The following is a 26,815-nucleotide window of genomic DNA, read 5'->3' as shown; positions in this document are numbered from 1 at the left end:
CAATTTGGTAAGTCAAGGAGTTTATTAGGCTTACTTACAGGAGTATCAGTGACTTCAAAATGGTTACATCTTTGAAAAATCCTACCCCCACCTGAAAGCCAGATAGCTGAAGTCCCTACCTGCTATAGTAAACCTTCCACTTTCTATAACTGCAGCATTTCCTTCTACAATTGTGTGGGTGGGGCATGAAGGGAAGAGGCTAAAATGTCACATGAGAGCCTGGTGCACCTTAGCCAAACTCTGTGAAGGAGGACCATAGACCAAATCTTGTGAAGGTTTCATCAATGTAGACACAGCGCTCTGACTGAAGTGGTATGGCCATGTTAATGTTATACCCCAAGGATAGGGCTCCACAACAGCTGCCCATCCACATTTAAGATTGGGATTCTGAAAATATCACTGGGAACTCTGGATTGGAATTGGTCACTACTGGATCTTCCTGTTTAGTGTAGGCCACAGACATAGTAATTTCATTACTACACACCTGAATTCGGTACTCTTTTCTTGAACTGTCAGTTTGGGATGGAAAGAAAACTGAGTATGACTAGTTGTTCAGGTTGTAATGTAACTTTTAAAATTTAAACTAAGTTCAACCTGTTGCCTAGAAACAAACATATATACATATTAGCTAGGCACTATCTGACTTCAATATATGTATATTGTGTGCTGTTTAAAGTAAGTGTAACATCTGTCTCTTCAAGCATTGTTTCATTATGTTGAAAACATTCAAAATCTTGCTTTCCGAGATACTCAGTATATGATGTCTGTAGGAGCACTGGGTATATGATGACTCTGTAGGAGCACTGGGTATATGATGACTGTGTGTAGGAGCACTGGGTATATGATGACTGTGTGTAGGAGCACTGGGTATATGATGACTGTGTGTAGGAGCACTGGGTATGTGATGACTGTGTGTACGAGCACTGGGTATGTGATGACTGTGTGTAGGAGCACTGGGTATATGATGACTGTGTGTAAGAGCACCGGGTATATGATGACTGTCTGTAGGAGCACTCCAGAACTCCTTGTTTCTTTTCATTTGGTACTGACCCATCAACCGTCCACCTCCTCCTTCCGCCTCCCTCTAGGCTTTGTTCACTTAGCATTGCAGGGTTGTCTCTGTTGTAATATCAGTATTTTACACTCTGTAAATGGCTGAATGAATAACTTTTCAGTGTGTGTGTAGCACTTTCTTTTTCTATTCATCAGTTGGCAGATACTTAAGTTATTTCCATTTCCTGGATTTTATGAATAATACTTCAATATACAAGATGCGTATTTTCAGTATAATACCATGTTTTTAGTGTGGGCCATAATCCAGGTGTCTTGTTTTTATCTGATTCATGTTTCAACAGGTTTTTTTCCTAGCATTAAGAAAAAGTTGTGTGGATGGGGTGGTTGTCTCTCTTTTTGGTAAAATACCTTGTAGCAGTCTTGTTTCATCCTTCAATTTCCCTTTGTCGATGAAGGTACCTTGTGCCTTGAATTCTTGAACCTAGGAATCTGCTGTCAGAATTGACTTGTTACTTGACTTACACTTAACATTTCTTGTATTTTCTTTTACCTTTTATTATTCAGGCTTTACATACTTATTTTCTCTATTTTACAAAACCAGTCATCATTTTCTCCAGTTTATTTTTGTTTGTTAGTTTGTTTTAACAGGGTCCCAGGATGTTGTTCAGGCTGGCCTTGAACTTCTCCTGCCTCGGCTTCTCTAGTGGCTGGGGCTCTGTAGATTTGCCACTGTATCTGACTCACCTGCTTTACTGGATTTGTGAAGTGTTAGCTTAGTTTGTCTGTAGTTGTCTGTCTGCCTGCCCACCCCTGATCTGTCTGTCTATCTGCCTGCCTGCCTGCCTATTTCTCTCTCCCCCCTATAGATCTCATTCCCTTTATTATGTTTTTAGATTTATTTTTTATGTATATTATGTTACTGTCTGCACACCAGAAGAGAGCATTAGATCCCAATAGAAGGTCGTGAGCTGCCATGTGGGTGATGGGAATTGAACCCAGGACCCCCGGAAGAACAGCTCTCAACCTCCGGGTGCCCCTGCACTCCTTTAAAGTCACTTTACTGTTACATGGGTGGGTTTCTAGAAGGGGTGGAGAGAAATATGTTTGTTTCCACTGGATGAACTGGAAGCAGGGGTGTGTGTGTTGTATACATGTGTGAGTGTGTGAGTGTGAGTGTGCTTGAGTGTGTGCTGCCCCTTTTTATTTTTTAACTATTGTTTTGGATGTTGTGCCTGTGCTCCATCCTTTTTATTTGTTTGTTTTTAACGTGGGTTCTGGAAGTCAAACCCAGGTCCTCTTGCTAAAAAGGTAAGTACTTCATTAGTTTAGCTATCACCTCAGCCCTCTTTTGTTTTGCTTTTCAAATACCACCTTCCTCCTTCTCCTTTCTCATTTTCTTCTTTTTTAAGTCTACTTTCATCTGGGAATACTAACTTTTTTTAAAAATTCACAAATTATTGACTTTTTTGAGTTCTCACTTATTCTTTCCAAGTACAACTATTTTAAAAAGGATTTTACATTGTGCTCGATAGATTTTAAAGAGAGAAAAATTTCAGAACAATTGATTTTCATGTACTAGGGAAAATTGGATGGTTTTCTTGTTTTCCTTTTTCTTTCCTTTCTTCCTTCTCTTTTTCCCCCCTTAGTAGAAAAATATTTATTTTAGGCACCCTAAATACATATTACATTGCCTATGTAGGGGTCAAGATTCTAATTTAAATGTCAATCAAAAAGTCTTTAATTTCCCTTATCTGTGGTTAAATAGGACTTACTTTTTACTGCATAATAGCTTAGTGGAAACCTCAACTCTTTTACTATCTAGAATATTTGGGGGATAATTTCAGAATATTGTGACCATACTATATAATATCTATTGTTTTATTTATTTTTGAAAAATAGTACTTGCACTGCAGTTTTCATGTTGCAAACTAAAACCTTAGTGTGTGCTAGTGATGTTTATATTTGTATAAAATGATTGAAGTGATATGGGAGCACTTATGTCTAAATAATTACTTTTTTATAGTAAAACCATTTGCAAATGAAGAAGAATATAAGAAAACTGAAGAAATAGTTCAAAAGTTTGAAAATGGAGTTGGTGAGAAATTGCATCAGAAATTACTTGAAAGGGCTAAAGGAAAAAGAAACTGGGTATTTATTTTATATACTTATAATTAGAAACAATATTTGAAGGAGAATTTAAAATATAGATAGCTTTCATGTTTAAATTATTGTATAAAATGCTTGGAGTCATTGTCATTATGGTCACAAAAGAATGATTTACATCACTGGAGAGCATTTATTTTATAAGTAAGTTTTTGTCTTACCTGAGAGTGTGTTAAAATGCAGGTTTCCTGGAATCAGTAATTGTTGACTCAGTAAGTCCACAGTGAAGCCAAGAAACCCTTATTTTAATTCCTCTCTGTGGTGTGTGTTTTGGCCAATATTGGTCATAGGATATAGAATTAGACATGCTGGGCAGGCTCTCTCCCACTGAGCCGTATCCTCTCCAGTCCGTGTGGTTCTCATGCAGGTAATCCATAGACTGTGTTTGTTAGAAACAGCTTTCCATGTCACTGTAGCCTGACAAAAAGCCCTAGACACCAGAGTAGTTGTATTATAGGTCTCATAAATGTATTTAAACAGGGCATGGGGAAGTGGGAACTAGCTGGACATATTCTGTAGTTCAGGTAGATAGACTGAAGGGGAGAAATCTCCATTTGCCAGCAGCAATCTTCTCCTTTAGTTCAATTACTTTTCAGTATAAGAATTAGAGAATGATTTTTCATAATTAAAAAATATGGCCTTAATTGAAAACTAATGATGGTAACTTACAATTTTAAAGTGAAAAGTGTTTTTTTGTTGTTGTTGTTGTTGTTGTTGTTATTGTTTTTCCCATGAGACATTGATCCTTACGAAAAAGTAACAGTTCCCACTTCCAGATTCCTTTGTTCTCAATTTTGAGTCATGGGGAGATTTTAACTAAAATGGGGGTAGAGGTAAAGAAGTTCTTGCTCTGCTTGTATTCATTTTACTCTGGTCTTCTTCTGGGTTACCATCTACAGTTTGTACCATCATTTAAAAAACAAAAAAATTCAGGTGAGATCTAGTATCTACTTATTTAGGTAAGGAATTCAGTTATTTGCTGTGAGAAGGGACACAAAAAAAGGACTATTAGAGAACAGTATAAATTATTTTGAAGTACAGCGAAGGGTCTTGCATTTCTAACTAGAATTTTAGTTTATCTTTGGCAAAGGAACATTATAAATGACTTCATAACTCTTAGCATTAAGCGAGGTTTCAGCGAATGTCTGTTATACTCCAGGAGTCACATAATACCTTGTTGATAGTGTAGTTAAACCAAGTAATATTCAGGAGTTCATAGTTCCAACAGTGAGATGGAAGGACATTGTTATAGTAGGGTTTTTCATTATCTATGATGACTTAAAATGTGGTTTTGAACATGGAAGAAAAAGGAACAAATATAGCATTCATTCTTTATCTATTAGCAGTTACATATTCAAATATTTTGAAAAACAATGTTCGTGATTTCTTTTAGCTGGAAGAGTGGTGGCTTAATGTCGCCTACCTGGATGTGCGTATTCCATCACAGCTGTATGTGAACTTTGTGGGCCCAAGTCCCCATTTTGAACACTGCTGGCCTGCAATGGAAGGCACTCAGTTAGAAAGAGGAAGTATAATTCTTTGGCACAACTTGAACTACTGGCAGCTGCTAAGAAGGTAAAGTACTAAGGGCCCTGGCAGGGGATGAGCCATGAAGGTGAGGGCACTAAGGGCCCTGGCAGGGGCTGAGCCATGAAAGTGAGGGCACTAAGGGCCCTGGCAGGGGCTGAGTCATGAAAGTGAGGGCACTAAGGGCCCTGGCAGGGGCTGAGCTTGGGCTTGCCTGTGTAGGAAATAAGGGAATACTATCAGCCTAACTCAGTTATTCAGGGGAGGAATGATAATAGTTGTGTTGACTTGATGGTGAGTTTTAACAAAGACTTTTTGATCAAATACTTTTTTAATAGAGAAAAGTTGCCTGTACATAAATCTGGAAATACTCCTCTGGACATGAACCAGTTCCGAATGTTGTTTTCTACCTGCAAGATTCCAGGAATTGCTAGAGATTCGATTATGAATCATTTTAGGACTGGTAAGTAAAAATGTAGGATGTAGGTAACTTTTTGGTTTTTTTTAAAGCATTGGGATTTGGGGAGTTTTGCTATGATTTCTAATTGGGTTTTCATAAATTTATTAGAAACTGCATGTGAAAGTGTCTTTCTTCCATTACTAGCTCAGTAATATACTTGATGACTTTAGCTCCTAATTGTATGTTACCTTCGCATTTCCTAAAGTAGAACTTAATTTCTACTTCCCAGTAAAGCCTTTTTCCTACAGACATGTCCCAGATCCTAAAACTCACAGCTCGCCACCCCAAATGCTGCGGTTTCCATTCTCACTTGGATCTCTTTTGGAATACCCACATCGTCAGTTTTGGCTGTTTTGGCTGTTTTCGTGTTCACGTTGTGATGTACAATCCCATGGCCTTACTGTTCTGTACAGCTATGCTCTTCCCTCTCGTGTGGATCCGTAACATCTTGCTATAATTGTCAATTTATTCTTTCGCTCAAAGACAGGACTGCTTCTTGCTTTCTGCCTCACAAATACAGAAAAATCTGATCTTTAATCTCAAGTTGACCAGCAGCTTGGAGAAGAATAATCTAGAGATGCCACGTCCCTGTGCCTTGCAAGGAAGAGTTAGGGTTATCAGTCAGTTGCCTTGGAGATGAGGTTATGCTGAACTAATCACACAGGTTCTTAGAAAAACAAAGATGGCAGCACAGACAGGTTGCGATGTTCCCTCGATGGCATTGAAGATGAAGAAGGGGATCCCTGAGCTGAGAAAGGAAATAGCCTCTGTAGAGCCTTTGGAAAGAACACAGCTACACCTTCATTTATCATAGAGAATCATACTTCAGATTCATCCTTCAAGCCCCTAAGATCATCAAGCTATATTGTTGCAAGTCATGTGATATTTTTTTCAGCCTAACCTGCTTCCTTGTAGTACACTATAGTGCATTCATGTTCCTTTTTTCAAAGTAGATGAACAAGAAGCTGGAGTGTAGCTCAGTGGTAAACAGCCTGACAGCACATGTGAGACCCTAAGCACAACCCCAGAGTACCACAGACAAAATGGACTTCAGAACCAACTCTGACGGGGCGTTTTCCGGTCTGCAGGATGCTGCTGCTGTGTGTAGATCCCCTTCTTTTGGTTTGTTCATCACCCTGTCTTTCTCCACTGCGTTACCCATTTTCTTGCTTTAGTAGGTTGTTCCAATCTGTTATCTGTCACACTAAAAGAAAAAAAAATGTTTTGTTTTGTTTTTTTTTCCCTGAAAGTGTCAGGAAAGCCATCATCCCTGCAAATCATGATGATGCAGGCCTGTCATCTAGTACCCTGGAGACTGAGACTGGGATTGGGAGTTCAAGGCAAGCCTGGGTTGTGTAATGGAACCCTATCTCAAAAACAACAAACCAACTGACCTAATGCCTCCATTAGGTTGTTCTCATTCAAACCACTTTGATTACCTAATAACTTACATGGTTATGTTATCTTTTTTCTCCACTGAGCCGTTCACACAGCCCCTGGAGGGCCTTCTTGAAATACTGCTCATAATCATATTACCCTTGTACTCTGTAAAACCATCTGTTAACTTCCTTTCCATTGTACTAAACACTGAGCTTCCTTCCCGTGTCACAAATGTATAGCCTCAGGCGGACTTCTGCTGAAGCTTCACTGAGTTTTTTGCAGTAAGCAAACTGGTTCCCTTTTGTCCTTTACAGTTATTGGTCCCTCTGCCTGGTACTCTCTCTGCAGAATTTCCATGGCTCATTCTCTCATTCTGTTCAGATCTTTTTTCACATATCCCCAGAAGTTCAGTTTGAGGTCCCACCCTTGTGTCATACATTCTCCCAACGTTTTATCGATTGAGGTGGTGTTGGGTTTCTTTTTCTTTTCAAGCCATAAGTTTTGGAAAGGCTGTCAGTAGATGATGGTAATAAAGCCTATCTGTGGTAAACACGAAAGGGTCTGGAGATATCTGAAGGGGTCAGAGAGAAGAAATGACTTGGAAATATCCCAAGGAGCTAGAAAATTTATCTCCTTGGTACTAAGGAAGTAGGGTGTAAGAGGAAGTAATGGGGTTACCAAAAGATGGTCTTTCCTCATGGTGGACGAATAGATGTCACAAAATCATGCGAAAGCAATTTATCATGTAAAGCAGTGAATAAATTCCAACTACTAACTTTGTTCCAGTGGCACTGTGTGTCTTGTCTTTCATCTCTTTGACTTCCTGTCTTGGAGACAAGGAACAGGGACTGGGAAACTTCTTCCCCTGACACTCAGGCATATAATGATTTTCTCTAATGAAAATGGCCATTGAGGAATTGTTGTTAGATAGTGCTGCAGTTAAACTATCCCCCACTCAAGTACTAAATACTCCCAGCCCAGTGGTCCATCCTCCTTCACTTTGCAATTAAGGGAGAGATTTGCATGGTTCACGGTGGTAAGCTGTAGTGAGCAATTAAATTATCTGATGAAAAATTGACATTAAAATAATCTCAGAAAAAAAAAAAAACTTCCTCTCTCAAGTGGTTCTTCCAGGGTTCCTCAGATCACCTTCCCATTCCTATCTCTTAACTAAAACTTAAAAATTCTTATAGTACAATGATATTTCTTACGGTACACAAATACTTGCAACTTAAGGAGTTCTCAAAATTCACATGGACAAATTTCAAGAATATGTATTTATATGTCATGGAAACTAAAATTCTGTCAACTTGCGATTTCTTCCTTGTGGTTATAGGGATCACACTTGGTCTTGAGCATAGTAAGCTATAACTATAGCCTTGAAGTTTTCTTCAATTTTGTTTTCTAATGAATAAATATAAACATAAAAGTTGTATATTGTACATTTTATGAACTATCATGTGATGTTCATGCATGTCTACATTGTGAAGTCAAGTTAAACATTCCTGTTTCCTTAAACATCTGTCATTTCTTTATGGCAGGTCCTTTCTTCTGGTGTTTTCAAATATGCAGTTCACGGTCATGTCTGGTGACCTTGCTGAGGAGTAGCACACCAGAATTTACTCTTATCTGAGCATAGCTTCATGTTCATTACAGATTCTCCTCATCTACTGTCCTCCCTGAGAACTTTGTCCAGATACGCTTTATATTATGTACTTGCGAGCGCGAGGGCACACACACACACAATGAAGAACTATTAGAGGGATTATATTCTGTTGGCTGAGTACAGCTTTACTGAGTCTTAACGTTTTCTTTGTCTTCTCCAGAGAGTGAAGGGCATTGTCCAACCCACATTGCCGTGCTGTGTCGAGGCAGAGCTTTCGTCTTTGATGTAGTGCATGAAGGATGTTTGATCACCCCACCAGAGCTTCTCAGGTTTTTAAACTACCCTTTAAAGGAATTATGCATTCTTAACTAATTAATTACTTTTGTCCTCTGACAGTGTCCTCTACATGTGTAGAATGTATTCTTATTATTCTTACCTCCCTGGCGACTCTCCTTCCCATACAACTCTCGTCCATACTCATGACATTTTCTGTTGTTGTCACTCACTGAGTTTGACCAGGGTTGTCTGGGCTCAGCAGTGGGTACAACACCAGCTTTCCTTCTCTGAGAACCTGTCAGAAGTCATTTGTCTTCGTTCCTTACTATTCTGTTGCTGCAAAAAGACGCTGCGTCTAAGGTAACTTGTTGGAGAAAACATTTAATTGGAGGCTTCCAGTGTCAGAGGGTCAGTGCATTGTCAGGTGGCAGGGAGCATTCTTATTTAAAACACTGCAGCAGTAGTTCAGTAATAAAGGGTAGGGCTCCTGAGTCCCTCACCCATTAGAGGCTGCCTGTTGGTAGGCCTACAATCACAGATGCTGTAAGTTAAGGGCTGAAATGGTGGCTCTTTTGCAGTTAGCAGATGGCATCTTGTGGCCCTTCTCCTTGCCTTCCAGCTTTTACATTTGTTCATTTACTCCTTCCTCCACTTTCCATGAGCCTTACAGGGAGTAGTAGAAATGTCTTGTTTAGGGCTGAGCCCTCAACCATCATTTATTCTTAACATACTAGCAAGCCCTGGGTCTGTATTCACTGCCATCCGAAGCAAAGAAGCCTCTCTGATCAAGACTTAGAGTAGCATTTGTCTGTGGGTTAAACACAGATTCTTAAGAGACAGTTTGACACCATGTCCAGTTTACTCAGTCTGGCACACAGGCCTGTCATTCCAGCAGGGGAATCAGAGGTTGAGGTATTCAAGATCATCCTGGCCTTAGCTAGCTCCTAACCCACTGGGAGTATCTGACAAGATTCTTTATTGGAGATCCTTAGGTCTCAAGCTCTTGCTTGGGTTAAAAAACAAAAAAGTGTTCAGAATTGCCTTTCAGTAAAATGATGTAAGTTATAAAGTAAGAGTTTGATACTTGCTGTTCTTAAAAATAGCCACTTTTAATTTTTCAATTTTATAGATATATATGTATATGTTCTAGTTGGAAGAAAGGGAAACATTACATATGTTACTGATCCCATCTCCCTACTCCAGTAACTACTGTCACTGGTTTAGTGTGCTCCATCCTTCCAGATCAATTGTAGTAAATTTGCATTTTATATATATATATATAATATTAATACATATATATATACATACATGCATATATATATATAATATATATATATATATATATATGTGCCATTAACAGTACTACAGAAAGCTTCAAGACATAAAGACACTCAATCACAAGATGAAGACATCAGCTCCTGACTTCCATTATGGATAGAATCATGTTTTCAACTACACATTAACTTCCACTGGCTTATAAAGAAGGGTTTCATTATGACATTTTTCAAGCAAAATTTGTTTTTGTTTCTCTGTCCCAGTCTTCTTCCTTCATTTCCTTTCTCCCTTGGTCTTCTCACTCTCAGTAGCCTCCTTTTCACATCACAGGTAATGTTTTGTCTCCTCCTGCCTTCTCTACGCCCTCTCATGGTCTCTGTCTGGTTCCATCTAGTTGTTTTTGGTGTCTCTAAAAGTTCCCCATGGGGAGTTTGAAACAAATCTCAGACACTCTGTGTAAATGTTTAGTAGTTTACACTAAATTCTTTGAGTGTAAATATTTTAGTATGGCTCTCTAAAATATAAGTAAAATATATACATACTACCATAACACATTCAATGTCTTGTCTCATAAATTAACAATAGTCCTCTCTAATTACTTTGAATTTCCTAAATGATTTTTATAAATGTTGAGTTGTATATATATATATGTGTGTAATTCAAATGGCTTTTTAAAATTTATATATGTGCATATATTAAATGTGTGTCTATAGAAGCATGGACTCATGCCTTTGTGTGTATGTGTGTGTGTGGGTAGGCCAGAGGTTGAAGACAGGTGTCTTCCATGATTCTTCATAGTCTTTCTTGAGAGAGGGTCCCTTACTGAACCTGGTGCTCTGTGTTTAACTAGATTGGCTGGCCAGTAAGCTTCAGGGATCTACTCCCCCCCACACACACACTGTAACCCCAGGCCTGGGGTTACAGGCAAGTGTTACCATGCCTAGCTTTACACATGGATGCTGGGGATTCAGCTCAGACCCTCATGCTTACACAGTAAGCACACGTTGAGTTACCTCCCAGATCCTTAAATGATTTACTTTTAATAAATAGTACCAACAAATAGAAAAATACACCCAGAGTATCATTAAATACCCATATAATATATATCACCACATAATTCAAAATAGAGTAATGAAATAGGTTACTGGGAAACCCCTTTAACAAGACGTCGATATCTAGGTTGTACTCGAGAGGATTTGGTGAGTCATGGGATGTGTTTCATTCAACTTCAGTAGATAAGGACAGGTGCTCAGCACAGTTCCACTAACAAGCATCCTAACTGGTATATGGATGTTATAGTTCTCTACACAAGAGCTCTTTGTTGGATTTATATGTTCTGCTCTATGAGAGCAATTTTTTTGATAACTAGTCCTTAATTTGAATGCAATCCAGCTTATTAAACTTTGTCACATAAGCTCTATTTTTGTATTCTTTACATTTTCCCCTCTAAAGTAAGCAGGAAAAGAGGCAAGGTAAACTGAAGAAATCCTCGTGTGCTCATAGAATACCATTAGTTTGAAAATAAAGCTGAAAGCCTGAAAGCCAGGAGATGGTGGTGCAGAGAGGCAGAGGCAAGTTGATCTCTGAGTTCAAGGCCAGCCCAGTCTACAGAGCAAGAAGCCCTGTCTTCAAAAACAAACAAAAAAGGAAGGAAGGAAGGAGAAAATACAGAGAAACTTTCGTTGCAAGGAAAGTATTTTTCCATCAGTGTTGGAAACAAATAAACAGAGGAAACTGCCCGCCATTTTTGAATGATATCACAAATAAAAGATGTTACCCGTGGTATTTATTGACCATTTATTAAGATACAATAATCTTTTAAATCCCTCAATATTTTTCAGTTGTAGCTTCTTGGTATGTACTGTGAGGAAGAGGGTGAAAACTGAAAGATCTGTAAAATTTGGACTAATGAAAATTTCTTCATATGTAAACCCTATTATTTACCTACTATATGTTTAAAGAAAGATGGAACATTTTATCCTCATCCAGTAGAGTCTTTAGTGCCCCCTCTTCCTTTCTCTCTCTCCCTCCCTCTTCCCTCTCCCTCTCTCTCTCCCCCTCCCTCTCCCTCTCTCTCTCCCCCTCCCCTTTCCTCTCTCTCTCCCCCTCCCCTTTCCTCTCTCTCTCTCCTCCCCTTCCCCCCCCTCCCCTGAGGTGTGGTCTATGCTGCCCTGCCTTCTGAAGTGCTTGGATTACAGGGCATGGGCCTCCACACATAGCTAACTTCTTAAGATATCAGCATTAATACAATGATAATTATGAAAGCATTTAAAATTGATTACATAGTACTTCTGTTTCTTGGTAAAGCAAAAATAAGAATTGAGCACACAGTAAATTCTCTGGTTTTTATATATGTGTATACAATTTTTAGTTAGATATATAATAGCTGTAAGATTAACTACCAAATACTTTTTCAGGTTCTCCCATAGAGAACATATTTATTTATCTGTACCCTGGAAATGCCCATGTTTTCAAAGTTTAAATGATATCATCTAAGCTTATTTTTAAATATAAATTATTGTCCAATATACTTTTTGTGCAAATAGAATATATAGTCATTTTACATACATATTTGTGTGTGTGTGTTTATAAAGATATCTGTAACTGCTATGTGTCCTGTCCATGCCGTTTCTGAGTATGCTTTTTTTAAATCTTCCATAAGACAACTGACATATATCTACAAGAAATGCTCAAGTGAACCTGTGGGAGCCGGTGTAGCAGCATTAACTAGTGAGGAGCGAACTCGATGGGCAAAGGTGATTTATTTTAGTCGTCTTTTCATATGCTAATTTTTTAAAAAATATTTATTTTTTTATTAGTTCAAATTAGGAACAAGCTTGCTTCACATGTCAATCCCTTCTCCCTCTCCCTCCCCTCACCCACACCCCTCCTACCCCACCCCGACCTACCCCCCACCCCATCCACCCTCCACTCCCCAGGCAGGGTAGGACCCTTCACAGGGGCTCCACAAAGTCCACCACATCATCCTGGGCTGGGCCTGGGCCCTTCCCCATGTGTCCAGGGCAAGAGTGCATCCCTTCATGTGGGATGGGCTCTCAAAGTCCCTTCTTACACCAGGGAAAAAAACTAATCCACCACCAGGAGCCCCCTAGAGTGCAGGGGCCTCCTCATTGACATCCATGTTCAAGGGTAATTATTTTTTGTTTTTATTCTTTGAGAATTTTAAATAGTATATTTTTATCACACAGTTCCTCCCAGTTCTACCCACCCAACGTCATGTTTTTTCTCTCTTAAAAACAAAAGCAAATGAAAAAAGGCACTAAAAACCCAGAGTCAGATTTGTGTTTGCCAGCTCTTTCTGATCATGAGGCCTACATGGAGTGTAAAAACTGTTTTTCCCTCTCCCACCAGCAGCTATCTTTTGCAAACAGCTGATTGGTTAGGGGTGGGACTTTGTGCCCACTTCTCCTTCACCCTGTTGGGATTTTGTCTGGCTTGAGCTTGTGCAGGTCTTGTGCCTGCTATCACAGTCTCCGTGAGTTCATATGTTTGTGTCTGGAAAACGCTGTTTCCTTAAATCATCCATCAGCTGTAGCTCTCATTCATAGGCCCCTGAGCCTTGACGGGACGTGTGACAGAGACATCACATTCAGTGCTGAGCACTCTCTGCACATGGTCCAGTTGTCTCTGTGTTAATTGCAGTCTTATACTGTTCTTAAACAGACTTTCTTTGATGAACTCTTGATACTTTCTCGATGTGTTGTATTTAAATTGTAATATTTAATCATCTTCCTGCCTTTTAGGCTAGGGAATATCTGATTGGTCTTGATCCAGAGAACTTGACTTTACTAGAAAAAATTCAAACCAGTTTATTTGTGTATTCCATGGAAGACACCAGCCCACATGTAACCTCAGAAGATTATTCTGAGGTAACTTTCTTGCTCTGTTATCTTTCTACACAATTTTCTGGAGGACTCTTATTATCTGGTGAACATGAGATTTTATTTTTAATCAGGGTCTTGAAATTTTTCTTAGCTATGAACTACATTATGCACTAAATTGAATCTCATACATAGTGAATAGAGCTCTGTTAATACTTGACGTTTTAGTTTGTTTAGATGTATCTTGCGCCTTGTTTAAAGAAGTGTGACTATTATTTGCATTCATGTCAGTGTTTTCTAACCTTTTCCATCAATCACATAAAGTATTTGCATGGAATACTAAGGCAATTAACTTGTCTTTCCAAAGGTGATGTAAGACTTTACCTGTAACCCACACCAGTGTACATGCGACATTTGGGGTGGGTTCCACCTTAAGAATTCTATCATCCTTGCAAGTAATTGATCATTCATTCAGTTTTATTGAACACACTGACTGTTTAATCGAGTTTAAGTATAAATGTGGCTTGTTTATATTTTTTATTTCCCAAGCCTGGATAATGCTTTTAATGCTCCTAAGAAAATAGTCAACCATAATCCTAAAGTCTTCTGGAAGAATTTGTTATTTCATAATACATTCATCAGTGTTAAATTATAGGGGAACAAGTCCAGGATTAAAATTTTTATTTTAGGGGGAAGAAATTGCTGAAATACCTTTTAAGGAATAATTCAGTGTTGTTCAAGCCATGATCTATACTTGGTAACAGATTGTAGCCCACTATAGTTAAATACACACACACACACACACACACACACACACACACACACACACAATTGAAATTTCATAATACAGTAATTACTTTTACTGTCTTTCATGTACTCTACTATTTCTATTCTGTTTTAATGTTTATAAGGAGTATTACTTCTGCTGTTAATTGTTTCATGACTCATTAGTGTGGCAAAATCAACAGTTTGAGAAAGGTTGTCTTAGTGGCATGTGAATTGTTAAGACATTTTACTCTGAACTTACTAGGCTTCTTATACTACCTAAGTCTCAAACCACTTCTGCTTTTAACTATTGGATATTCTGGGAACATTATTGAATAATGTATTAAGATTCTATTTTCTGGTTAGATTTTCATAACTTGAGATTTAAAAAATATGTGAGACCAGACCCATAATTATTATCTGTTGAATCTTAATAGAACTGCCATTTTATTAAATTGGGTTGACTTAAAAATAAGAAATGAAATGATATGTATTCTTGAGTCTACTTGCAAATCAATGTCAAAACACTTTTAATTTGGAAAAATAAAATGTATTTTAGATCTTCGAAATGCTTCTTGCTGGAGATCCAGCAGTACGATGGGGTGACAAATCCTACAATTTGATTTCCTTTGCTAATGGATTATTTGGCTGCTGTTGTGATGTAAGTATGTTGTTACCAGGGTGCTATCCCCTCCCCCTTAATTTCTTAAGTTAACTTATGTATTGTATTATGTGTAGGTAGTGTAAATAAATACTTTTTTTAGTTTTATGTCACTATAATAAAAGGTTTAGGACCGACTTTTCAGTGAAAGCAGAACATAGATCAAGTTTTTCTTGTGCTGTAGGCTAACAGTTGGGAGCATGCAAAAAGGATTTTGAATGTAATTTTTTTTGAAATGTGATACCTTAAAACCTATTATCAAATAGCTGTCCCCAGGGAAGAGCACACCAGTTGATTGTCCAGTACCAAATGGTTATCCATCAAACATATAAGTAACATTACACAGATTGAGCAGGTTATATTTAGAAATATATGTATATACACATGCACATATGCATATAACAACCATCATGAGAAACAAGGCCATGAATTTCAAAGAGAGCAAGGGAGGGGTATATGGGAGGACTTGGAAGGAGGAAGTGATGTAATAGCAATGTAATCTCAAAAGGAAAAGAAAAAGCAATTATTAAAAATGCATTTTCTTGCTGAAATTCATACCCTTATTTGAAAGATACCATTTGGTATTATGTAGGTGCTCTATGCATAGGGAAAGGACTTCATAACTACTTTCCTAAAATGACAGCTCTTTGGGACACTAGACTGTGAACAGTAAAATGTCTAGAAATAGCTACCATTTTACCATTGTAAAAACTGGTTTCCTTGTTTCTCTTTTATCTTTTCCCATGGACTTGACCACCTCTGTCTTCCATTCAGGAAATCTGTAAACCAAGGAAATGAAACCAAACAAGACCCTGAGCAAGCCTCGGGCCTGCAGTGGGCTTTGTTTTAGGGATGTGAAGGTTGAACAGGTGGTTTTGTATACATGTTAGGCAAGCAGTCTACACTGAGCTACAGCCCTAATCTTGTTAATGGTTTTATTAATCATTCATTCAGTTTCGTTTATTGAAGTTTTATCTGGCATTAGTTTAAAGAGATGTTGTCATTGTTATAGTCTTAAAAATGGGTAATGGAGACATAGATTGCCCAGATATTTCCATTATAAAAATATTTCCTCAGTTTTGCAGTTGGAGCTGTGTTCAGACTGCCCACTGTGATTATTATATTTGCAGCTTTTGGGTCATTGCAGTTCTCTTAGCTGTTTGACTCCAGTGGAAATAGGCAACTTGTTTCAACAGCTCCAGAAAAAGTCCTGAAATAGTTCTCATTGGTTATTATTGGCTGGTGTGAAACACATGTTCTTGGGAATCAAGTGTGCTCTCATCAGCCTGGCCTAGGCCACTGTCTAACCGTGGACCCTCCTGGGTAGAGTCAGTCTCCTTCAACTTAACACAGAGGGATATGGTGGTAGCATAAGGAATAGTGAATTAGCTGTTATCCCAGAAGTAGATGGATTATTGATAAATAGGTGATAACGGTAATACAACCCATCTTTCCTACATTGCTTAACATTGCAAGTTATTTCTGCAATATCTAGGCATTCTGGTAGGTCCCTGCATGGTGGCACTGCTTTCTAGTTCTTACTTAGTGCTCCTTTCTTAGCTAGAGATGTCCATGCTCAATTGCCTTAGTCTGGTGTCCTTTCCTGATTGTTACAGTTTTTATAATTTCAGAGTATTTTCATATGACACAGGATGAACCTGCTCAGACTCCCAGTAACCTCTCTGAATTTTGTTTACAGTTATATAGCCCAAACTTTAAGAGCCGTACTATGTGCTTTCAGTTTTAAACACCTGTTCATTTTTTTTCCTGGTCTTGAAAAATAAGCAGTTTTTATTTTGTAGGAAAATTCTATCATCTGAACATTAAGAAGTCAGGTACTGGAAGTTGGGCATATCGTATCCATTAAAAATTAAGAAAATAAGAAATGCTAGGTCAGATTTCAGTTTGACACAAACTACTCAAAATCTGTTTTCATTTTAGCATGCTCCCTTTGATGCGATGGTTATGGTGAACATTGCCCATTATGTTGATGAGAGAGTCTTGGAGACTGAAGGAAGGTGGAAGGTATGTCAGAACCAGTCCATCACCCTTTTCTGCTCACTTCACAGATATATTCAAAATCCTCTATTTTCAGGGCTCGGAGAAAGTCCGGGATATACCACTCCCTGAGGAGCTGGTTTTCACTGTGGATGAGAAAGTACTAAATGACATCTACCAAGCCAAAGCCCAACACCTCAAAGGGGTAGGTTCTTCGTTTTTCTTTTAGATTAGTGGTGTTTTCTCTGTTAGCTGCCATTTATGAAAATGTGGCTATTAGCCAAGCATGGCTTCATAAAACATTTTAAAATCATAACCTTCATACATTTAATTCTTTATGTCTGGTGATTAATGCAAGTAATGATTTGATCCCCTTTGAACTCTTGCCTTCCAGTGATTTTTCACTTCTCCTGTTTGGCTTTGTTAGGCATCTGATCTACAGATCGCAGCATATACGTTCACATCTTTTGGCAAAAAGGTCACCAAGAAGGAGGCGTTGCACCCTGACACCTTTATTCAGCTTGCACTTCAGCTCGCATATTACAGACTTCATGGACGGTAAAGCATTTGTTCTCCTTTTCCATATCTTGACTTCACAGGCTATATATTTTACATGGCCATTGCTTTCCTAACTCCACAGTGGATTTCCTCACCTTTTCTTTCTTTGGAGTGAAAGACCCCCGCCCTTAGCTTTCTCTTTTAAGTTTCCCCGCGTGCAGCTGGTGGAGCGTGCAGCTGGCGGAGCGCGTAGGGAATACATCCTCCCCTGCACCCCCCGACCCTTGATCCCCACAGCTGCCGGCACTTCCCCGCCGCCGCGCAAGGCCCCGGCCCCCGCCGGATCGCTCCGTCCCAAGGTCAGCCATCTGGACCGGCAAAAGATAAAGGCCATTTCGCCTGACTATTACGGTGCCTTTTTCCCCTATAAAAGGACTCCCCTTCCGGGGCTCAGGGCTTAGCCTAACAAAAAGCTAAGTCCCCGGGTGCCCGGCGCCATCAATAAACCCTCTTGCTCTTGCATCCAGAGTTCGTGGTTTCGCTGATTCCTGGGTGCGGGTCTCCTTCTACGAAAGTACCTCTTCTGAGGTCTTTCAGGAGTCCCATCAGTGTATTAGAGTTTATTCTCTGACAGTTGTGTAGGTTTTCCCATTGATTCTTTGTCACTTTGAAGGATCTACTCTCCAGGAAGGCTTTACCTTATGAAATTGTGTACACAATAATGGCTTGTGAACATTAGCTCCTGTTCTGTGGGATGTCATTTGCACTATTCACAGTATCCTTTGACCCACACAGTACATTTTGATGAGATCCGATGTATTTTCTTTTTTCTTTTTTCTTTTTTTTTTTTGCTGCTTATCAATGAAATCAACCAAATCCAAAGCAGTAGAGATTTTCCCATTTTCTTCTTTATAACTGTTAGTTCTTGCTGTTATCATTTTTATGTCTTGTGTAAGGAAAGGGTCTATGTTAGGATGCTTCATAGAATCAACCTATTTTGTGTTTGGGGGTGTTTAAGGCAGGAGTTTGTTATGGAAATTAACTTTAAGGTAACAGAGGCAGCAAAGTCCCCTGTGATCTGCTCTGCAAACTGGAGTGCTGTGACTCATTGTGAGTACAGACTCTGAGGAGTGGAGCAAATGACACATGGCCTAAGTCCCTGTTCAGTTCTGAAGGCCTGAGGACCTTCAGTGTCAGAGGGTAGGAAAAGGTGAATACTCCAGCTCATTCGGTGATTGCTTTTTTTCCTGTCCTCTGATTTTTTTTTTTTTCTATTCAGATTCTCAGTAGATTAGATGATGCCCACCCACAGGGTGAGGGCAAACTTTTTCTTATCTTTATTGCCTACTGATACAAATGCTAATGTCATCTGGAAACACCTTCACCTTCTGGCCATGTGTTCTTCCAAGGAAATTAGTATATAAAGTTAACTCACAGGGTCCAATTTCATGCCTTTCTCAGTGGATATCAAGTTTCCCTGGCACTGTGGAAGACACTGTGCTTTTTTAATAGGAAGTCAGCTGATCTGCCACAAGTGTTTTTCATTTCCTTGGGTGTTCTTCTTTCTTGTGGTGCTGTGGTGGGAATGCGGTGGAGAAGTAGACATTCTATCTTCCTTGTGTTAGCTGGATTTTCATAGAGGCCCTTATGTTGAGGAACTGGCCTTCAGTTCCTGGTTTATTGTGTTTTGATTGTGAATGAATATATACTTTTGTCAAATGCTTTTCATTATCGACTAAGATGAGTGGATGGGCCTATTTGTGGTTTTGGCCACTCCCATCCTGACTCCTTGTAGCCCTGAATGCTAGTATTTTTTTACCTTCCAGTAATACTGCTGAAAGCCCTGTACAGTTTCTTTCCCTTCCCAGTAACTTCCTGTTTATTCTGCAGTCTTTCTGTTCATGAATCTTAGTATCAGATTCCTTGGGCAGAGGAAAGCGGCATTAAACAACTTGTCTAACAAGCTATTTTTATATTCTCTCCACATCTTGGCCTGTAAGTCCTGGTTTTCTTGACAATTTTACAAAGCCTTGAGCAGCCTTTTTTGAAAAAAATAAAACCCAACTTTTCTTAGCTTCCAGCTTATGAAAGACTGTCTTGCTGCAAATTAGTTCGTCACATCCAGCATTAGAAATGGCAGGCATTCCACTTGAGCTCCTCTACTTGCTACGCTGGACTCATCTGTCTTTAAATCCTTAAGGCTAAGAATTCCTTCCCTGTCTCTTTCCTGTTGCATTTTATCTAACAAAGGAACTGGGTCATTTCTGTTTATTTTGTGTAGTTTTCTGGATCCCCAGTGTCCTCTAGTGTGGTCCTCTATCTCCTGCATTATCTGTAAACTAGTAGGGAAAGACAGAGAATCGATGGGAATCAGTTCTTTTGTTTATTGTTTGTTGGACTAGCTAACCACAATTGTTTTGATGACAAGTAACTAATTTATTTATGATTTTGGCCTTCTGTTTCAGTTCCATGTCACCCAAGACCCACCATAAGCATTCCTTCCTGAATCTATTTTTGATTATATGAAAATGGGATTTTGCTGTGTTGAATATGTTAGTCTAGTGTTGTTTTAGCCTCCTGAGTATTATGTCTGTAGGCATGCCATGCCTAGCTTCCTGAATATAGCCTTTGATAATTATTGCTTAGATCCTTTTTTATTACTTTACTCTTTTTTTTAAATTCTCCTCACTTTCTTTTTTTTCTTTTACTTTTGACAAAGTCTTGCTTCGCTCGCTATCCAGGCTGATCTCAAACTCCTAGATTCAGTGGTCCTCCAGCCTCAGCCTTCCTAGTACCTGAGATTATAGGTGGAGCTATCCTACCACTTTGTATTTTTTTTAAATAAAACACTTTTGTTTATTCTTTGACAATTTCACATATATCAACAATGTATCTTGATAATATCCACTCTCAATCCCCTCCCTCTCTTTTTAAAAAGAGAAGTTATCTTTGTGCTGTTGAATTCCAGTGGTGTCGTCATTCAGATTTCCCATTCTCACTGAACTTGATCGTCATAGGTTATAACTAACTTCCAGCAAAGGAAGAGCCCTTTGTATCTAAAACTATATGTCATTCAGCAGTTGGGGAAACACTGAGTTCTCATCTTTCAACAGCCAACTCTGTATGTATTCTATGTAGTAAATTACTGAAACCATACTGACTTAGAACACAAGCGTTTGTTGTATCATAGGATTTCCATAGGTGACTAAAACACAACACAGTTTAGCTGGTGCATGTCTTATGAGCGTGTGGTCAGAGTATTATCCAGGGCCGCATGTTCATCTGTCCGCTCTCCTGAAGGAGGGTCTACATCCAAGATCATTCACAAATTTACCAGCAAAACTCAGCTACTCCCTGAGTGCTGTCTAGAGAAATGTCTCCAATTTTTAACTGCCTAGTCCACTCCATAGGGCAGTTCCCACCATGGTAATTGGCTTTTTTCAGAGCAAGGAAGTAAAAAGAACTCTTTGTAACTTAGCAGCCCTTTACTTTTGCTGTTGTCTCTGCATTAAATGGAAGTCATGAACTCCAACCCACACATTTAGAATGTGCAAAAGCAAGGATAGCAAGAGGGGCTTCTCAGAGAATGCCTGCCACAGTCTATGAAGCATACCGAGCCTTTTAAAAATAGCCTATGTTATCAGACTGTCTTCTTGCTCTTTGGTTTTGAAAACAGCTTCTGTTGAAAGTCTCGATTCTAGACTGATTTGTAGACTTAGTTTGACCAGAAAGTTGCTTTACTATGTGACTATTTCTGATGACATCAGAACATTTTCTTATGGTACTCTTAAAATTATTTTAGCCCTGGTTGCTGCTATGAAACAGCTATGACAAGATACTTTTACCATGGCCGGACAGAGACTGTTCGCTCATGTACAGTGGAGGCAATCAGCTGGTGCCAGTCCATGCAGAATCCCTCTACCAGTGTGAGTATTGGGAAGAAAACTCACAGAATGGGCCTGTGAACACTTCTTTGCTTCTGTTCCCCTGGATCATCGAAACTCTTTAAGGCCTTTTACCTAAAGTTTGCAAAGTGTTAATTTGCCACTGAAGTATGCCAGGAGCATTAGGCAGCAGACCTGAAAAGAAGCCCCTTGTATCGTTTTCTAAGCCAGGCGTCTTCAGTACTGAGTTGTTCAGCACTCTGCTCTACCTTTAGACCACGTCACCCCGATGTAGAGCTCTCCAAAGACCTTCACAAGGGGGCTTTTTGTCACGCAGCTGAATGTCTAGATTTTGTTTGAAGTCACTAGGACCAGAACTGGTCATGTGTGTTTTATTTTGAATCTTGTCAAGTATTTACACAACAGTGTGTTTCTTTCCCTGTTCGTTTGAAATTCTGCCATTTTAATTTGAAGTCATAATCACGTTAGTTTGCCTTTTTAGTTATGCTTTAGTTTTAAAATTCCACTTTTTGCTTGTTTGTTAATATTACAAGTGTCTCAAAGCAGTGTTCAGCACTACTCTTTCCAGTTTCAGGAAAGAAGAAAATAGAAAACCAAGGCTTTCGGGGGAGGAAAAACAGTAGAATTAAGGAAAGGCAGGAGCCCACATCACACTTCTGAATCTTTTTCTTCACCCAGATTCTAACACGATGACAGCAGTCTTCTTTTGCTGCTCTTTGTTTTTGTTTTTTTGGTTTTTCGAGACAGGATTTCTCTGTGTAGCTTTGGAGCCTATCTTGGCACTCGCTCTGGAGACCAGGCTGGCCTCGAACTCATAGAGATCTGCCTGCCTCTGCCTCCGGAGTGCTGGGATTTATTTGGGTTTTACAGTTTGTTATTGATTTGACTTACTGGTTTGTACTGAAAATTACTCTTCTCACTCTGGACACAGCTTCTGGAACGGCACCAAAAGATGTTACAAGCTTTTGAGAAGCATAATAAGATGATGAAAGAATGTTCAAATGGAAAAGGTACTCAAGCTTGAATTGTTCTGTTTGAAAATTCTGTGATTAGAAAGCTTTTTCTGAGTTCAGGTTTGGGATTTCATTGCAGGGTTTGACCGTCACCTTCTAGGTCTTTTGCTCATAGCAAAAGAGGAAGGTCTGCCTGTCCCAGAGCTGTTTGAGGACCCACTTTTCTCCAGAAGGTAATGTGGGGAGCGGGCCATCATGTGCACCACTGGCTTCTCTCTGGTGTGAGAAGGAACGCAGCACCTACATCTAATGGACATCTTTTCTTTGTGCCCCACAGTGGAGGAGGCGGGAATTTTATCCTCTCAACAAGTCTGGTTGGTTACTTACGAGTCCAGGGAGTCGTGGTTCCCATGGTACACAATGGATATGGATTTTTCTACCATATCAGAGATGACAGGTGAGCTTACTCCCCTTTATTCTTAGGGTACAGTAGGAAGTGTAATGCATTTATGATTTTAGTATTTGTCTTTACTATGATTTTACTCATATGATCTGTTATTTGCTACAGGAGTAGCCACTTTGCCCCTGGGTGTTTAACATGTATTGATATTTCTCTACTCTGCTTTTGAGATACTTGTAAGGTCACTCTGGGCACCTTTATGCAGAATGGTATTTCAGGGTTTTCAGTAACCGTGCCATCATCTTTGAAACCTGTACATAAAGTCCTTGGTGGCAATAGGAGCCTCGGATGTCAACTCAGACAATGGCTACTGTAGGGCCATGGACTCAGACATGGCTCTTGGTAGCAGCACAGGCCAGGACAACACCATGGCCCCTGGTGGCAGCAGGCCACCCAGATTTACATGACCCCAGCTGCAACATGGCTCTCCAACTCCAACAAGGCCACAGGCTGTAGTCCAGACCCTGGGCTTCCATGTAGTCTTTGGTAGCAACGTGGACCGCAGCTCCAGGGGGCCCCCTTTTCTCACTGTCCGTATCTGGAATTGTGCTATTAGAGGGATCTAGTAGGAGATGTTGGAAGGTCAAGAGACCTCTCTTGCTCTTGTAGAAATATATTTTCTCTGTTTCTTATCTATCCCCATTTTTCTCTTCTTTTTACAATGCTTGTCAAGTTCTATACAGGTCATATTTTATTACAAATAATGACATGCGCTCATACTGTAGCCCATTTTAGTTGCAACTTTTAGGAAGAAAATTCTTGTGGGGTTTTGTTTGTTTCTTTGGTTGGTTGTTGGGTGGATGGGTGGGTGAGTGGGTGGGTGGTTGGTTGGTTGTGTTGGTGGTTGGTTGGTTGGTGATAGGTGTTGATGGTTGGTTGGCAGTGGTTGGTTGGTTGGTAGGCTGTTGTTTAGTTGGTTGGATGTGTTTAAACATAACCTCCTGCTCAAGAGGTTGTTTGTGGTCCATAACCGTTGCTCTGACTTCAGTTATGTCAGGTTACATATACCTAACCTCATTAAATGTTGGGCCCCAGCTCCCACGGGGTCTTTGTGAGTTGCTTGTCAGTCAATAACCACAGGTCATCCTGTTTTCTAGTCCTAGCTTACAGCCCCAGCCTTGCCCACAAGCTCTTACATTTGGGGTTTCTCCACTGTGCTGTAAGTGTATATAAGGCTGCTCTCCCCCTGGAATAAAGTTGAACAGACGCACATAGCACAAGTAGCCAGACGGCTCAGCTTTTAACTAAATCTCCAGGCTTTCACCTGATATTCAGACTTAGTCATGGTGCAGACACCACAATCAAGAATTCATATTTTATCTGTGAGCAGCCAGATGGAACATCCAGCATCATAACTAGAAACCTATGGCATAACCTTTCATGTATTGTATTTCACAGGTTTGTGGTGGCATGTTCGGCCTGGAGGTCATGTCCGGAGACTGATTCAAAAAAGCTAGTTCAGATGACTTTTCATGCTTTCCATGATATGCTGCAGTTGATGAACACCGCTCATCTTTAGAGACTCAGAGCCACACAGATCAACTTGGTACAGAGAGTAGATGGTAATATGACATGGAAGGAATGTTGACTTATAGGAGACTTGTTAAGTGTGGTGATTAGCAGAGCCATGCTCTCTAGATTTACTTTACTTTAGAAGGTAGACGAGTAGACCATCTTAGAGCTTCCTGTGTTGCAGATGCAATGCAAAGTCAGACATGGTGAATACAGAACTATGCAATGTTTAAGATAAGCTTCAACAATGCAAATCTGACTATTTTAACAATGCATATTCTACTCTAATTTTAAAATATCTTTGTTGACACATGTATAGATTGCAAGTCCTCTGTGAACATAATTGTAGACTACTTTTCAAGCACTTTAATATTTTCTAATTGCCAGAGGTTATATAAAGCACATGGTTAGATGATAATTTCCTTGAAGTCAGTGCCTTCCATACCCAACACAGGGATACAGCCTATTAGGCTTCATGGGGAAACCACTACAGTTTAATAGTGATCTAAAATAGCTCCTTTGAAAAGACAAAAGAATCAAGTTGCATTAGAAATATTTACATGAACACAGCAAAACTCGTATGATATGTTGTAGCTTATTTTGTGAATACAAAATTAAGGCACTTCCATTTAAACCTAATTGTTAGAGCTAGTGACTTTGAAAGGGTTAAATGTTGAATATGATTCTCAGGACTCTATGGTTGTTTCCCATTGCTATTCAGTTTTGTGGTTTATATTCTTGGAGAATAAAGCATCCAGAATTATACAGCTTCTCATCTTAATGTTTGAAAAGAATGATTCTTGTTTTCTTTCTTGGAGTTTTCTGATACCAGTTAAATATTGTAAAATAAGCCACTTAAAAACTTAATGTCTGGGCTGGAGAGAAGGCTCAGAGATTAAGAGCACTGGCTGGTCTTCAGAGGACCCAGGTTCAATTCTGTGTGGATGGTAACCCTAGGAACACTTGTACAAAACAAGTGTGTGCAATGCATCATTTGCGGTGGGTGTGAGAACTCTGCAATCAGTAAGAAGGAAACTGAGGAACTTGCCTTTGGAAGGGGTGCTCACATCTTATAATGTGTACCTAGGGTGCTGCAGACAGAAGCCATCTTTGGAAATGAACTATTTTAGACTGGTCAAGAGGCCAGAGCCTCTCCTAAACTAGAGATATTACTGGCTTGGGTTAGCTTCTTGTGACTCCAGCTTGGTACAGCAGAATGTACAAATTGGGAGATTAGGGCATTTGTCATCTGAGACCAAGGACATGGTTAGCAGTGTGTACAACTGGCCTGTGTTAGGACTGAAGACAGGTGTCTGCTCGCTGTGCCTGCCTATCACAGAGAAGGTTCACTATGCTCCCAGCAGCCCACAGGTGCCTGCTAAGAAAGAGTTGAACAATCCAGTAGCTTCAGCTGTTGCCCTGATAGGTGTGCATAGCTATGGAGAGGGAGGGTGTTCCCAAGCTATTATTTTGGGTTTTGTTTTGGACTTTGTTGTTGTTTTTTGCTTTCTAATGTTTATTTTGGATTAGGGTTTGGGTTTTGATTCTCTATTTAGCCCAGACTGTCCAAGGACTGGCTTAATATAGACTAGGCTGGCTTTGAACTCTTGGAGATTTACCTACCCCTATCTCCTGATCACTAGGATTAAAGGCATGTGCCACCACAGCTTACTCCAATGCAGTTTTCCTCAGCATTAGCCAGAGCCCTCTCCTGGAAGGGCACTACCACAGAAGGAGCAGAGAACACCACAGTTCTTACTGCGGCTGTCACCCTCCCTCTTTGCCTCACTCAGGTGTCTAACTGACAGGGTAGGAGAAACATGGTTTCCACTGCTTCTCTGCTCTTGGGTGGCTGAGGAGCCTTGACTGGTTTTGTAGCTCCCATTGTCTCCTGTTTCTTGGCACACACTGCAACTGAAGGAGTCAAAAGCAGAAGAAAGCACCAGCTCCAACTATGGCTCTGCCAGCATGCACACCCAAGTAGGGCTAAGTGGAATGGCCATAGTCCTGCCCCTGGATGTGCACCACCACTTAGAGAGGAACACCATGCTACCTCCTGCTGTATACACGGTTCCTGCTGCCTCTCCACCATGCTGTCAGGATGGACAAGCGTAGCAGAGGGAGGACTGCGTTCCCTTCACCACTGCTGAGGTGGCCAACCCAGGGACTTGCTAGTAGCAGAAGTGGCATCAACTGTGCTAGAGGAAATCCTGCATTTCCAGAGAGCCCACCACTTCCACTGTAAGGCTAGCTACTCTTGAGCACCTCATAGCCAGAACTTGTATCGAAGGTCCCTGGACAGTTAAGTGTCTCCACTTTCAGTGCTCTGCAGAGACAACTCCACCAAGGGAAACACTTTGTCTTCAAATCAAACAAATGCCTTTTTCTCAGAACCTATTCATAAGGACCACCAGAAGCAGTTTGCTTTTAGTTGGCTATACTCTATAGCTTTACACTTTTGCCTCAAGAATAACTCTCCAGCCCTCTGGCATAACTTAGCTAGACGGGATCTTGATTGTC

The 26,815-nt window shown here is 39.9% G+C and overlaps 1 protein-coding gene across 4 annotated transcripts in view; it reads left to right on the top strand.

The window, feature by feature from the left end:
• The window catches only part of Crot (carnitine O-octanoyltransferase), a 32,373-nt gene extending 7,297 nt beyond the window's left edge, over positions 1 to 25,076 (top strand). For 3 of the 4 annotated variants that reach the window (XM_027391540.2, XM_027391542.2, XM_027391544.2), the window contains 15 exons: positions 3,038 to 3,162; positions 4,571 to 4,752; positions 5,043 to 5,167; positions 8,371 to 8,479; positions 12,364 to 12,457; positions 13,466 to 13,591; positions 14,868 to 14,969; positions 16,911 to 16,994; positions 17,065 to 17,172; positions 17,395 to 17,525; positions 21,268 to 21,391; positions 22,302 to 22,380; positions 22,463 to 22,556; positions 22,661 to 22,780; positions 24,182 to 25,076. In XM_027391540.2, the coding sequence (XP_027247341.1) occupies positions 3,038 to 3,162; positions 4,571 to 4,752; positions 5,043 to 5,167; positions 8,371 to 8,479; positions 12,364 to 12,457; positions 13,466 to 13,591; positions 14,868 to 14,969; positions 16,911 to 16,994; positions 17,065 to 17,172; positions 17,395 to 17,525; positions 21,268 to 21,391; positions 22,302 to 22,380; positions 22,463 to 22,556; positions 22,661 to 22,780; positions 24,182 to 24,302 (1,724 nt within the window). In that variant the 3' untranslated portion in view covers positions 24,303 to 25,076. The remainder of the gene's footprint in view (positions 1 to 3,037; positions 3,163 to 4,570; positions 4,753 to 5,042; positions 5,168 to 8,370; positions 8,480 to 12,363; positions 12,458 to 13,465; positions 13,592 to 14,867; positions 14,970 to 16,910; positions 16,995 to 17,064; positions 17,173 to 17,394; positions 17,526 to 21,267; positions 21,392 to 22,301; positions 22,381 to 22,462; positions 22,557 to 22,660; positions 22,781 to 24,181) is intronic. The other variant, XM_027391543.2, reaches the window with a different exon arrangement.
• Positions 25,077 to 26,815: the final 1,739 nt, after the last annotated feature.

The sequence above is a fragment of the Cricetulus griseus genome (genome assembly GCF_003668045.3).
Source record: "Cricetulus griseus strain 17A/GY chromosome 1 unlocalized genomic scaffold, alternate assembly CriGri-PICRH-1.0 chr1_0, whole genome shotgun sequence".
Lineage (NCBI taxonomy): Eukaryota > Metazoa > Chordata > Mammalia > Rodentia > Cricetidae > Cricetulus > Cricetulus griseus.
This window is presented reverse-complemented; position numbering and strand designations above follow the sequence as displayed.